The sequence below is a fragment of the Nannobrachium achirus genome (genome assembly GCF_963921795.1).
Source record: "Nannobrachium achirus genome assembly, chromosome: 2".
NCBI classification, from domain to species: domain Eukaryota; kingdom Metazoa; phylum Chordata; class Actinopteri; order Myctophiformes; family Myctophidae; genus Nannobrachium; species Nannobrachium achirus.
Window position 1 is genome coordinate 26,497,090 of NC_137811.1, and position 14,644 is coordinate 26,511,733.

A 14,644-nucleotide genomic window follows, 5' to 3' on the forward strand; every position below is an offset into this window, starting at 1 on the left:
AAGGACTGATCTTAGATTGCTGTATTGAGGAGAGACAGACAAAGAAGACAGACAGTGAGCATACCATCCTGGTGGCAGCGTTCTAAATCTCTCTCTACCACTAGCTGGCAGGTCGAGAATTCTCTCTCCCAAAATGGAAGTTACATTCAGTATATAAAGACATACAGTTATGACAGTAAGATCTTCGTGGGACTCATTCATTTGTTCCCAAATCATAACAAGGAAGTAACAGGAAGAAAGGGACACGTATGTTGGTAATTTTCCACAGACATACAGTATATCATGATTTCGTAGCCAGGGCAACCAAAGTTACTATGACCTGTAATCAGTTTAGCCTGAACCCACAGTATCCGACCAAAATGTGGTCTCTATACTGTACGCTCAGTTCATAATATATAACCTTATGGTCATATGAGCTTCATACACAAACATAGAATTATGTATCATAATTCTTATCTTATCAATCTATCCTTTTAATTTTTGTATGAGGTTCATATGACCTCCATATTAAACATTTTATCAGGGTAATAATAATAATAATAATATGAAGACTTTAATAATATTTAGAAATTCAAATTTTCAAAAAGGACTGTAATATTTTTTTTAAAGGGAACTGGAATAAATCCTTAAAGTTTAAAGAAATGTGACACATCATTCATCGTTTGTACAGATGAATGAAGACAAATAAAGAAAGAAAACAAATAAAAGATGAATTGAAAAGTCGGTGATGACGGTGATGATGATGATGATGATGATGATGACGATGATGATGATGATGATGATGATGATGATGATGATGATGGTGGGGCATTGTAGAGACGTGAGGGAGGAGGATGCAGTTGATGTGGGGTTGCTTCTGGGTCTCTTCTCAGGTAGTTCCTATACGGGGCAGAGGACTTGGCCAGTTTACTGTTTCCAAAACAATTTAGTTCATCATGATAGTGTTTGTACTACACATGGCTTCAACAACAGTGCAACATAACTCACCGACAAGGCACGATTTTTACATCGTGCCACTGCGGTTGATTGGCATGCACTGTCCTGGCCTGTCCAGGTGGTGGTTCGTCTGCATCCCGCCTCAGTCGTGGTTGATTTCCGGTGACCCGATTCTCCTTCCCCACACTGCATTCCTCTCTCCGTCCATCTCAGCCCATGTTGAAACAGAAATATTTCAAATTAAGTTTCAAATAAATCTTAAATCAATGAAAAAACAAATTAAAACAATGTTAAAAATGTTAAAATGAAAAAACAAAAGATACATCACACCCCTCTGATGTTACAACAGGTTGTGACATTTAAAGTTAAATAAATAATTTAAATTATTTAAATCAATAAAAAGGGCTTTGAATCATACACTACAGTATACAGTACAGTAGCAGTGAGGACTAGACACTGTGTCTAGTACCAGTAAGACGCCCAAAGAGGACCTTGGCTTAATCAGCCGTCCTGCTCAGGAATGGGATGACATGACATTGAAGGTTGTTATGGCAACTAAGGAGATAGAGGACTTTGGGTATTGGAGTTCTTAACAGTAAGAGAACAGGACAATTAAACAAAATACTTCAGAGAGTAAACAATCAGAATGTTGTTGAAAATGGAAGAGAGGAGGTCAAAACACTCTCACATGTTCCCAAAACATGATATCAGACACAAAAACAATCTGACCTTGGCAGATGCACACAGTCACACACAGTCACACAAGAGTGGGGGAGAGGGAGTGACACACACACGTGCACGCACGCACGCGCACACACATACAGTAAATTCATTCTCACAGAAAAGTCATCAAATAAATGACAATTTATACTCGGACACAGCCAGAATCCTCCGGTCAGGTTTAAAACTTAACGTTACAATAGTTTAAATTAATTTAGACATCAATAATTTGAGTTAGTTATTCTTAATCTTAAATCTTAACTTTAATTCCTCAGAGACATTTTAAAACGTCTTAAAAGTACTTAATATTACAGAAAACAGAACTGGTCAGTAACATAGTCAAAGATAAAAATATTGTTTCTCAATTTCCAATGGCTGGGCCAAGCCATGAAAGTGAGAGACCTAAATAAACACAGTATTATCGGTACAGTGAACATAACAGTAACAAACTGACAAATACTGACCCTTCATAGGGTCCAGACATAACAGTAAAAAAAGCTATAACTGCAACTGACTAGAAGTACTCGTTAAATTCAGGCCGACTAGAAGTACTTGCCCTAGGTTATAAGCCAAACATATAATGACCATTCATAGGGTCCAGACAAAAGACAACGACATGACTGTACCGAAAAAGTTAAAAGTCTGAAAATATTTGTCTCTCCCTCATGTCAATGAGAGGCAGAGACCAGAGAAATAGATCAAAAAAATAGAATAGGGAGTTTGTACACACTTCCCTGAAACTTTGTAAGATGAAACAAAGAAATTTACGAGTACGACCATTCTGAATCTAGTAGATAAGGGTTAATTTACGATGCGTGTCAAACCAAAACATTATTAGACTCCTCCAGACAGAGGGAGAACATCATTCATATTCAATTAATTATCATCACATTAACATCGTTAATTCAAAATTCAAAGACACGACACGTTACGGGGACTTAGTAAATATGTACTTATCTTAATAACTTAGGAATTTGCCAAGCGCAGAGATCCAGGTGCAGCCCAGGACCGGGGGAGTATCCAACCTCTTGTCCGACGGTCCAACACGGTCCGCTGCTCCCGGATGTCCACGCGGTTCCACATTAATCCAAAACTCATAACACTGTTGTCAAATAAAATCCTTTGTCTGAAAATACAGCAATGTAGAGATAAATTCCAAATGTCTGGTTCTTTTAAAGCGTGTCGGAGCGTTTTGACCAGCCCTGGTGAGAGAAGGACCGTACAGTACCGGTCTCAAGTCCCCCCCTGGCTGGTCAAACGCACCGCAGCTTGACCATTCTCGAAGGACCAATTAATAAATGAAATTATAGATCTCTAAATCCATAGTTAAAATAAGAAGAGACGAGCCAAAAGACTGATCTTAGATTGCTGTATTGAGGAGAGACAGACAAAGAAGACAGACAGTGAGCATACCATCCTGGTGGCAGCGTTCTAAATCTCTCCCCACCACTAGTGGCAGGTCGAGAATTCTCTCTCTCAAAATGGAAGTTACATTCAGTATATAAAGACATACAGTTATGACAGTAAGATCTTCGTGGGACTCATTCATTTGTTCCCAAATCATAACAAGGAAGTAACAGGAAGAAAGGGACACGTATGTTGGTAATTTTCCACAGACATACAGTATATCATGATTTCGTAGCCAGGGCAACCAAAGTTACTATGACCTGTAATCAGTTTAGCCTGAACCCACAGTATCCGACCAAAATGTGGTCTCTATACTGTACGCTCAGTTCATAATATATAACCTTATGGTCATATGAGCTTCATACACAAACATAGAATTATGTATCATAATTCTTATCTTATCATATACAATCCCTTTTATGCCCATATGGAGATCCCTGTCTGAACCAGCCACACAGATATGGGCTGTCTTCCTCCATATATGGGCATTCCCATATGAAGTCCTGTGTTAGATATGGGCTTAATATTGATGACATCAGGGATCTCCATATATGGGCATAAAAGGGATTATGTTAGAGTGGTCCCCATGACATCACAACATAATCCCTTTTATGCCCATACATGGAGATCCCCTTCTGAACCAGCCACACAGATATGGGCCGTAAAAAAAGTGTACACGTCCAGACAGACAGCGTGTGCCGTTTCACATACTAAACTGCTGTTATAGGGCTCGCTGTTGCTCTGTCACGAATGAACATGGGGCCAATTAAGCTGAACGGAACTGTCTAAGCTTATCACTTGAAATGGCCATGGTCATTTCAGACTCTGAAATATTGGGGCCCAATGCCTCAATAGTTCCCATTGTATTATTTATTTCCATAGTTAAAAAAGAAAGGGAAGATGAAGAAGACGAAGAAGGGGAAGGGGAGGTTAGGGCGAAAGGAGATAAGAAAACCAAAGTATCTATTTGCACTCTCTCTCCCTCTCTGTGCTTAATATACCCCTTTTCTATGCATCAAAACAGTTGGGGAGAGAGAGAGAGAGAGAGAGAGCATGAGAAACTAGACACATGAGGCACACAAGGATCAATGGAAATGCACAAGCTGCATGACTTAACCATCAATCCCGTTTGAACTTGGACTGTTTATGAAAAGCAGCTACATAACCAGCTGTTATAGGGCTCTGTTGCTCTGAACATGGAACAGAACTGTCAGTTTTAGAAAACATGTCATTGATTTCCAAAAATCAGATTTTACATTAAACTGGACAGATTGTAATTATCTTTAACAGTTTTTTATTGTTTCATCACATACAAGCAACAAGACATGTAACATGACCAATAGAAATGTATACACATATTTGAAAAATGGGTCTTGTTTAACAGTGTATGACACAATAGTTTTTATTTTTTTCCTTTTAAAACAATCAGAATATTAATAATGATAATAGTAATAATAAAATAAAAAGTAGTTAAGAGATGTATCAGGTTGTAATTATTAGCTTATTACCTTTCAGGGAGACCAGCACAGTGGCCTTGTGGTTAGAGTACCCGCCCTGAGACTGGAAGGTTGGTCATACCAAAGACTCTGAAATATGGGACCCAATGCCTCCCTGCATGGCATTCAGCATCAAGGGTTGGGGTTAAGTCCCTGCAACGTACTAGTGTCATGTCCAGGGGTGTACTTGCACATCAAGCTGCCGCACGCTAATAAAACAGGAGATGTGCTCCTGCCTCCTGCCCTATGGGCCTCATAGCTCGGCAAGGCTTACTCCCAGGGAGAGGGGAAAAAGCCTGTTACGATTATAAGTAGAATTGTATATGAATGTCAGGCCCTGTCACACCAGGCCACTCTCACAGCACCTGACAGCATGGACAGCTTTCAGAGAGATGAGAGCATGGCAGACTAGACACAGAGTAGAGGCACGATGGAAATACATTATGCACGACATTGCCTTGACCATCAATCTCACTGGAACTTGAACTGTTTATTCAAGCAGCTGCATACCCAGCTGTTATAGGGCTCTGTCATGGGGACAATTAGCTGAAGAGAACTGTAGGCTGGACCCGTCTAATTGGGCTCCATGGGAAAACCATGACTGCATAACATTAGGTCGTCATCATCAGGACCAATATAATGGTCAGTGTCATGGTCATTATAATGTCAGTATCATGGTCAGTATCATGACAGTATCATGGTCAGTAACATGTCAGTATCATGGTCAGTATCATGGTGTGTATCATGGTCAGTATCATGGTGTGTATCATGGTCAGTATCATGACAGTATCATGGTGTGTATCATGGTCAGTACATGGTCAGTACATGGTCAGTAACAAGTCAGTATCATGGTCAGTAACAAGTCAGTATCATGGTCAGAATAATGTGCAGGATGTAATCTGCAGTAAATTAGGTGACTTCATTAAATTGACCATGTTTAAACAAATGTTTGATTTTAAAATACAAATCCTCTAACACCTCTGCCGGACTGCCACTGTGCCAGTGATTACCCTCCACTGTGTCAGCACCGGTGCCTACGGTTGCCTACGACTGCTGTAGATCTGCGCGTGACTCATGTCTCAGTTCAGCCTAGAGCTACACTCGCCACTTGTGTTCAACAGATCTTTACACTTCACAAAGGTCAGTCCATCATAATGGAGTCTCTTTCTTGCCTGGTTGCCTCCAGTGGTTTAAAGTAACTGAGTACATGTACTCAAGTACTGTACTTAAGTATAATTTCGAGGTATTTTATTATCACTTTAATGGACTATTTCCAATTGTCAGTATATTCTGCTCCACCACATCTCAGAGGCAACTATTTCACTTTTACTCCACTACAATTATTTGAAAACTTTAGTAACTAGTTACTTTGTAGATTTAGATTATTATAACAAAACATAAATTAACCGGGGCACCCACTGGCCTAGCGGTCCAGGTGCATACCACATAACAAGCTCTGATGCCTGACTGTGGGTTCGAATACCAATCCCGACAACCTTTGCAGCGTGTCACTCACCGTCTCTCTCTCTCTCTCTCTCTACTGGGTACTATCAATAAAGGCAGAAAAGACCCCTAGGACTCTATATATATATATATATATTAAGGGTGTAACGGTTTACAAAATTCAAGGTTCGGTTCGATATTTTGGTGTCACGGTTCGCTACTTTTTCGATACAAAAAATAAGCAGAACTGTCCTTGATTTATAAATGTATTTTCATAACTACGTATTTTTTTGTTTTAACTTTGAACAATACGGTACCCAGCCTCTAGGGTAGTGGTTCTCTAAGTGGGCTCTGTGGACCCCTAGGGGTCCGTGAGGGGGTTCCAGGGTAATGTGGATGTGGAGTGGTATTGTATTGTATTGTTCGGTACAGGGTCATTCGATTCGGTAAACCCTCGTATTGAACGGTTCGATATGAATACATGTATTGTTGCACCCTTAATATATATATATATATATATATATATATATACACACACACACACACACACACACACACACACACACACACACACACACACACACACACACACACAGAGTATATCTGCTGATGGATTTCAACAGGAATGGAGCGGTGTGGTGCTATTTGCTGATTTCTGCAAAAGGTCCCATTGAAATGCATTGGCAGAATCCGCCCCTAACTAAAGTTTTCAAATAATTGTAGTGGAGTAAAAGTATAATATTTGCCTCTGATATGTAGCGGAGTAGAAGTAAAAGTAAAATACTTGAGTAGCCTACTTGAGTAGCCTAAACGTTACTTTACACCACTGCCTATAATTGCTTGGAAGATGTCATGCATCATGATTGGTTTGTGTGCCAGCACATGCCTTCCGTTTCCTGGGAGACAAGATGTGCAGGGCTTTGATGTCCAGAAGGATGACATTTACTGCTCCAGGGCATATAGAGCAGAAAGAGATTAGCGTGTCGAGGGCACGGTCACACTGCGCTTTTATTCTAACTATGAGGGCAGATGCTGCCAATTAGGGGTGTAACGATATAGTAACTGTATCGAAATATCGTTTTTAACTTAAAAAATCGAAGTATATCGAAATGAATACAGCTAAAATTTAATCTAATCGTTTTATTTTGTATCGTATCGAATCGGCAGTGCAAAGAATCGATTGTATATTCGATACTACCTACTTGGGCATTGTATTTAGCATTTTTAAGAAGAAAAATGTAAAAGGAGGGGTTTAATTACTTTTCCTTTCCATATAGCTACACTGGTCTATCGATAAATGTGTGTAATCTCTGGGTTCATGTCAAGGTGCAGGTTTGTCACTATACAATGCCCATGTATTTGGCAGATAATCACTGTGTTTACTTATTTATATCCATAATAATACATGTTTCCCTTAAAAACCTGCACTATCCACACCTTTCACACAGATTTAATTTCTTTGCTAAATAGTTACTATATCGATTTTAAATCATTGAATCGAATCGTATCGTATTGCCATGAATGAACCAATATCGTCCATGTATCGTATCGTCAACCATGTATCGTGATATGTATCGAATCGCTATTAAAATGTTACACGTTACACCCCTACTGCCAATGCATTTCGATTAAATGGGAATGGAGTGCTTTTTTTGAAATCCACAACTGGCAGCAAACCACTCCATTACATTGAAATGCTTTGGCGGAATCTTCCCTAAAGGGCACAGTCATACCACACTGTTATTCTACCTACAGTACAGTATGATGGTGGCTTCTGCCAGTGCATTTCAGTGGGATGGAGCATTTCTTTTTTTCCCCCCCTTTTGTTTCTTTCCATAAATGGCAGCGAACCGCTACAGTCCCATTGAAATAAAAAATAAAAATGGAGTGTGACCGTGCCCTAATACAAAGAGAAATACCTCAAAGCATGATAGGTGTTTGATTGCATGCCATAGACGAATGACAAAAAGGATATTTTAATTTGACGCTGTAGTATGATCAAGTAATAATAAATAATAAAAGTTATTTGTATAGCACCTTTCCTGACATGAAATGCAGCTCTACGCGAAGAACAAGTTAGTGCTTAACAGTGCATTTATTTACGAAAGAAAGAACACACCTTGGCTTGCATGTAATTGGATGTACAGTATGAGTATCAAGTTTAGATCAAAGACCAAAATCAGGATATCACACTGCTTATCTAGGGCGCATTCACCCACGTAATTAATGCTTAATTTATGATTTACGAATACATTATTCATGCATTAAATAAATTAATCATCTTCATTCATCATCAATTAATGTGGAAGTAACTGTGACTTAGCAAAACTAATATATCAGTTAAGAATGTTATTCCACAGTTACTTATTACATGAATTCATAATGTGATAAGGTTCATAAGGTTTAAATGAAAGCCAGTAGAAGCAGGAGGAGGGTACTGAAAAGATGCTCCGTGTGTTACATTAGGTTTAACTCAAGAGACAAACCTCACAGTGCATCATTTTTACATCAGTTTCACATTTTATTCTTTGATCAGATACCTGTTTTCAGTGTGTTTCTGACTTGGAAGTTTATCATCACATACATCTAGGGATGGGACCATATGGAAATTACATGTCACGATTATAGAGGTATGCGCATGACATCATCATCATACCTGGGAAGATATGCAGGAATGCCTACTTTCTGGCCTTGACAGCCCAGACATCCAAACAGAAAAGTCCTATCTGATTGCATTAAACAACGTTAAACTCATTTTGCCATTCGCTTGCATAACCTCTATTGTGGCAAAAAGGTATTGCAACAATCAAAATATGCTTAAAACGTACGATGCCACTTCTGTTATCCACTTGAACCCCCAGCATTTTAGTCTGGGGGAGAATGTTCCCCGAAAATAGACAATTCTACAGTCGCATCGCAACGCATTGTAAGCTTGTAGATCGGCTATTTTTGGCGAATCGATTTAGAGTGAATTATTTGTGTAGAGTGCACAAATGTGATCTTTACAGGTCTGTTTTACCGTAAAGTGTAGAGGATTTAAGTGGTACTGAACTTGCAGCTCAACAAAAGCCAATTCTTCCTAGTCTATGACAGAGGACAGTTTCATAACTGAGAGCGTTTTCTCTCTTTTTTTTTTATCACGGCAAATGATAATAGTGATTACCGTCCCATCCCTACGTACATCGTCATGCATGTAGAACGGGCATTGAGGGCAGGTCACTCAATCAACACCTACACAAGGTCATTAATTGGCAAGAAAGACAGATAGAGCAGTTTGTTAGCCAGCTAACGTTGCAGCAAATGTCACACTAGTTTCATATCAACATCATCTTAAAAACCCAAGAGCATTGAGAAGAACAGTAACGTAATATTTGAACAGAAATAACTTGTGAACTTACTGTACATAGCAGTCCTGATAAATAACCCTCCCCAGCTCTATTGTTATAAACTTAAACACAGTATGAGGATACATAATGTATTCTCTTCATAACCCTCAAAACCTCCACTATCTGGATCTCTCTGGGAACAAGACACGCAGGCCTGAATAGAAAGTGCTTTAACATTTGTAAATGTTTTGTTGTTCTGAATAATGGCGTGAAACAAAATGAAAATTCGGGTGTGAGTGCCAGGCTAACAGTTACTGCAATGTTCTGTCCATTCAATGAATGCAGACAGCGAGGGCCTCTCATTGGGATTTTAACAAAGAGTTGAAAGTTGGAAGTCCCTCACCGTAAGGCACTCTCTGAGGGTTAGACAGAAAAACCTTCTTCAAACCTCTCAAATGATGCTTGAAATGACAGGAGGAACACCTGATTAACAGATGAGTGCAAACTCTAGATAAGCCTCTCTGAAAGCATCCTAGCTCATTGTGTGTATTTGCTTTTATGTCTCATGGAAGATACTCCTTAACATGCCTTCTAGCACTAGTTTGACCACTGCAAATACTCTTTCATCTTAAAATATCCAAGAACTGAAAATAGCCAATCTACAAGTTGCGATGTGCTGTGAGCTTGTAGATCTGCTACTTTCAGGGTGCAAAAAGACAAGCCGACTATTATGGAATCCAAATGACTGAAATCAGTCGACAGCCGTTAAACTCTAAATGACTTCCTGAAGAAACGCAGCTGAAAGAGCATTTTGGAAGAACACCTGACTATGGCAGTAATGCCTGATTCACACATGGCTGCAACGTGATGTGAGCTTGTAGATCGGCTGTCAGCGCAACTTAGTATAACATAATCGCCCTGCAAGTGTGACATGGTGCATGGAATGACATGCATTAAATATGGACAACAGAGCAAATGTTGGAAGATTTGTTAAAATATTGACAGGGGGGAAAAAGAAAAACTAAACCACCACCATTCCTAATATACATTTGCTCAGATGAGCTCTATAACCATGACCTGTATAACTCTAACCTGAGTAGACATTAGGCTATTAACTGCTGTGTGCATGATTCAGCTGCTGTGGTATTCAGGCAGTTATCGTCTTTCAGCATCTAGAAAGGAAATTGAGAGGTACTTGGAGGTAATCAGTGTGCCACAAAAACCCACTTTCACGTCACACTGGGACAGCTCGACCTTAGATTAGCTGAAAAAACATTAATTGCTTTTGGGAAGCCGGAGATGAGAGAACGCAGACTCTCTAAAACAACCACGTCATCAAGGAAAGAGTTTGAAACGACAAAGGCGAAGTGTGGCGTCAGAATGTTTGTTGGCTGAAGCAAATTATCTTTATTGTCACTGTCGGTCAATACGAACCCTTGATCCCTGGAAAAGTCACTGTTTTGCCCTTTCCGAGTGACCACAAAACCAGGCTCCCAATGCCTTATTGATTTCTCAGAGAGGTTGCATCTCATGATAACATGGATGAGTATGGTCCGGAATTAATATACAGTATGGTGGGTCCTTGCTCCGGAATACTGCAGTCTTCGTGGTTGTTGTGATGTTTTAGTTATAGCCTGCTGCAGGATCTCCATTTTGCTTGAAGTTTTACTCCACTGCATAGAAAAGTTCCTCTCACTTATCTTTCAGTGCAGAAGTTGGCAACCAAAATTGTATTCTCTCTCTCTCTCTCTCTTTATGAGTCATCAGGCCCACGGCAACTGATCAGCCCTGGAAAGCATGGATTTCATCCACACTGAAACCTTGCTGTTTTACCAACCTGTGTAACAAGGAGAAAAACACTGTTAAAGATGAATCAAAAATCCAATCGTCAAAGGCAAGATGTTGTTTGGGCCTGAAAACTGCTTTGCATTTAAATTGATTGCTTTGCATTTAAATTTGTATTTTGAAAAGAATCTTGCAAATCAGTATATTGTGAGGTAAATATTGACTACTGGAGTTATCTTTAGATTAGTAGCCAACACATTTTTACCCTCTTTTTTCTCCCCAATATAGACGTTATAGAAGTTATGCCAATTGATTCCTCCCAACACACATTTCTGTGTTGTCACTGCTGTCATGTCCTGTGAGGAGCCTTCATCCTACTCTTCCCGCCCAACACTGCCCGCTGACAGGTGCCGCCTCAGTACAGTGAGAAATATCACCTACCCTGAACACGGGCCAATTGTGTCCACATGGGGACAGTTCTCCATTCCTAAACCTGCCATTCCTACCCACTGCCATTCCTACTGAGGTTAGGGTTTGGTTTAGGTGGTCAGTGCCTCCGTAGGAATGGCAGTGTGTAAGAATGGCAGTAAGGCACAGTGGTAAAGTATACCTGCCCACCACCACATAGGTTGTGGGTTCGAATCCGCTGTGGTTTGTCGGGTGTATGTGAACAGATTCGAACCCACAACCTATGTGGTGGTGGGCAGGTATACTTTACCACTGTGCCTTACATTAAGTATCTTAGTGGCATTGAGTGGCTTGTGCTTGTTGCTTTGAGGTGTAATGCTTCACCTCATTGCAGATGTTCAATGGGAACCACGCAAACCAAAACCTCACTTGAGGGCAGCCCAACACCTTTTTTTTTCTCTTCTTGTTTCTGGACAAGGACTCCATGGACGTATTCAGTTTGACCACTTCAAATGAGGTAATCTTAAAATAATAACAGAAAATAGAAGATCTACAAATGCATACAAATAAGATTGTAGATCGGCTATTTTTTGCTGCGCATGCTTCCATAGAAGACAAGGCTTCTACGGAATCCAAATGACTGAAATCAGAGGTGGCGACTGAGAACTTGAATCCGTGTGATACGCACCCTTCGGTCAGCTCTGTGAAGGCAGTGGGACCGCACACACACGCGTAGCACTTGGAGTCCTCCGGCCTGTGGAGGAACGGGACCAGCATGTCCCGCTCCACCCGGCCCTTCTGGCCCGTCCATGCATCACAGGGCTCCGACAGCACATAGTCCACCTCCAACCTGGAGCCACACACACACACACACACACACACACACACACACACACACACACACACGCGCACGCACGCTTGTTTCTTTACATTCTAATGCACTACTATATCTGCTATCTTTGAATAGCCAACCAAAGAAATCTAAAATGATGCGGCTTCTTTCCCAGTTTTAACACATTCAGTGCCACCTTTTCACCACTAGAGGGCGCCCAATGGCCATAGAATCTCTCATAGACAAGCGTTGTATATGCACAAGCCGTGCGTAGCCATGACGCACCTGAACACTTTCCTTTGTGTCATGAACAGGGACAGGATGAAGTTAGCTTGAAGTTAGCTATTGGCTACCAAGCATTTTAGAAGCCCTATTTTCGGCGATTTAGCCATGATTAAACCTTGCACACCTCATGGATATGCATGGAACAGAGAAAATGAGCTCTAAAGATCCTGGATTGCATTGGAGTGGATGGTAAATATCGGCGGCGCGACGCTCTCGTGGGCCGTGTAAACAGATGACGTCCGGCGGCCCGGCTCCAAAAAAAAGAAAGAAAGAAAATTACAATTTTTTTTTTTTTTTTTAAAGCCGAACTAGTTTGGGATCGGCACCCTGATAAGGTCCAAATAAAGCCGAACTAGTTCGGGATTGGCACAGTAAGAGTTAATAGGATAAATCATGTGCAAACTAAACCCAAAAAAGATGCAATTCTGGGAAATTGCAAGTGTGGTTGCCATGGCATGAGTCACACTTGCAAATGAATTCCGTCCTTGTCCCCTTTATGCCCATATATGGAGATTCCTGATGTCAGCAATATTAAACCCATACTCATACTGTATCTTGGAATGCCCATACATGGACATACTGTGTCAGTCTCAAGTGGTCTCAAGTGGACGGTATGACATCAGACATCTATGATGTCATGTCAGTCATGTTTATTTTTTGCATTTTCCCATTCAAATCCAAGGAGAAAATTAATTCACGAATAAATTCATATAAATTAAACTATATACCGTATAATATCTCTTAGCGAAATGCAAGCATACGAGTCCCAATGAAGCCGGTCGATTTGAATAAAAGTGTATCCGGAAAGATGGAAGAAAGTCCTATAAGTACTATAGTCTGGTTAGGGCAACCAGACTAACTAATTCTCAACCTGTGGGCCAGTTCACAGGTGTGTCACTGTGACTGGCACACACCTCTCAGCGGTCGCTCAAAACAAGAGCGACCATCAAGAGAAGCATTTTGGGGGATTTAGGCTGTTGTTTGGGAGGCGCTACCCACGCTGTGTTACTCATCCCATGATCCTTACAAGTTATAATCTTGTTGTAAAAGTAACTAATCAACGTTAACAACGTTAACGAAAGGGAGAAATAATCCAACAAAGTTACGTTTACGCACTTTTTGTGAGGAGTTTATGTGTTGGATCCCCTCTAAAATGAGATGCTGCATTTCTTATATTTTGATTAGGTGTGCTGTCATGCTCGACCTATTCCAACCAGTCAGATTGCTTGGTCCGAGCTACCTGTTGTATAATAATATGATTTACAACATCAGTTATATGGGTGGCCTAGCACTCTCTACTCATGCTAATACCGGCCATTGACCGGTTAAATGTTTAATTGGCCAGTAATTATGAAGTCCACCGGCCACCGTGGCCGGCTGGGAAAATGGCTCTTAGGCTATTTTATCATTTAATCCTATTATTCACGTAATTATTTGGCTAAAGTAGTAAGGCGCATTAGATCAGTCTATATTCGTCGTACGATGGTTACGCACATTGAAAATATCACAGCTTCAAGCTCAAGACACATCGCAATGTGCCGCGCTGTGAGCTTGTATGTCTGCTATTTTAGATCAAGCCACACATCAAGCTTCACAGGCACAGCTGACAATTCCAGCAGCTTGTAACAATCAGCGCTATACAGCGTGGGTTAAGCGTTATGATCCGAACAGAACTGGGGTTCTTCCGAGGTAATCTGGACCAAGCTGGACCCAGCAGACGATAATAAAAAAGGGACCCGAACTCTGTGGAATCACGTGGATATTATACAAGCACGCACATGACTTTTTGATCGCATGGATGGTGCCATAATTGTGGTGGTCAAAGCAACAGAGACAAGTCAACCTTCCTTGCGCCATCATAACATAACATTAACAAAACAAAACAAAAGTTGTATGTTTGCATATTACGGTTTAATGAGACGTGAAGCCAAAATCATATACTATTAACTTATTAATTTGTAGGCCACTGTGTGGCAGGGCGCGCAAACGGTTTGCTTGAGTTGCGC

The 14,644-nt window shown here is 40.6% G+C and overlaps 1 protein-coding gene across 1 annotated transcript in view; it reads right to left on the reverse strand.

The window, feature by feature from the left end:
- Positions 1–8,502: 8,502 nt before the first annotated feature.
- Positions 8,503–14,644, reverse strand: part of cyb5r4 (cytochrome b5 reductase 4) — a 49,614-nt gene continuing 43,472 nt past the window's right edge. The window contains exons 15-16 of the mRNA XM_080738630.1: positions 12,210–12,371; positions 8,503–11,165 (exon numbers count right to left, since the gene is read on the reverse strand). Coding sequence (XP_080594756.1) covers positions 11,111–11,165; positions 12,210–12,371 — 217 coding nt within the window. The 3' untranslated portion in view covers positions 8,503–11,110. The remainder of the gene's footprint in view (positions 11,166–12,209; positions 12,372–14,644) is intronic.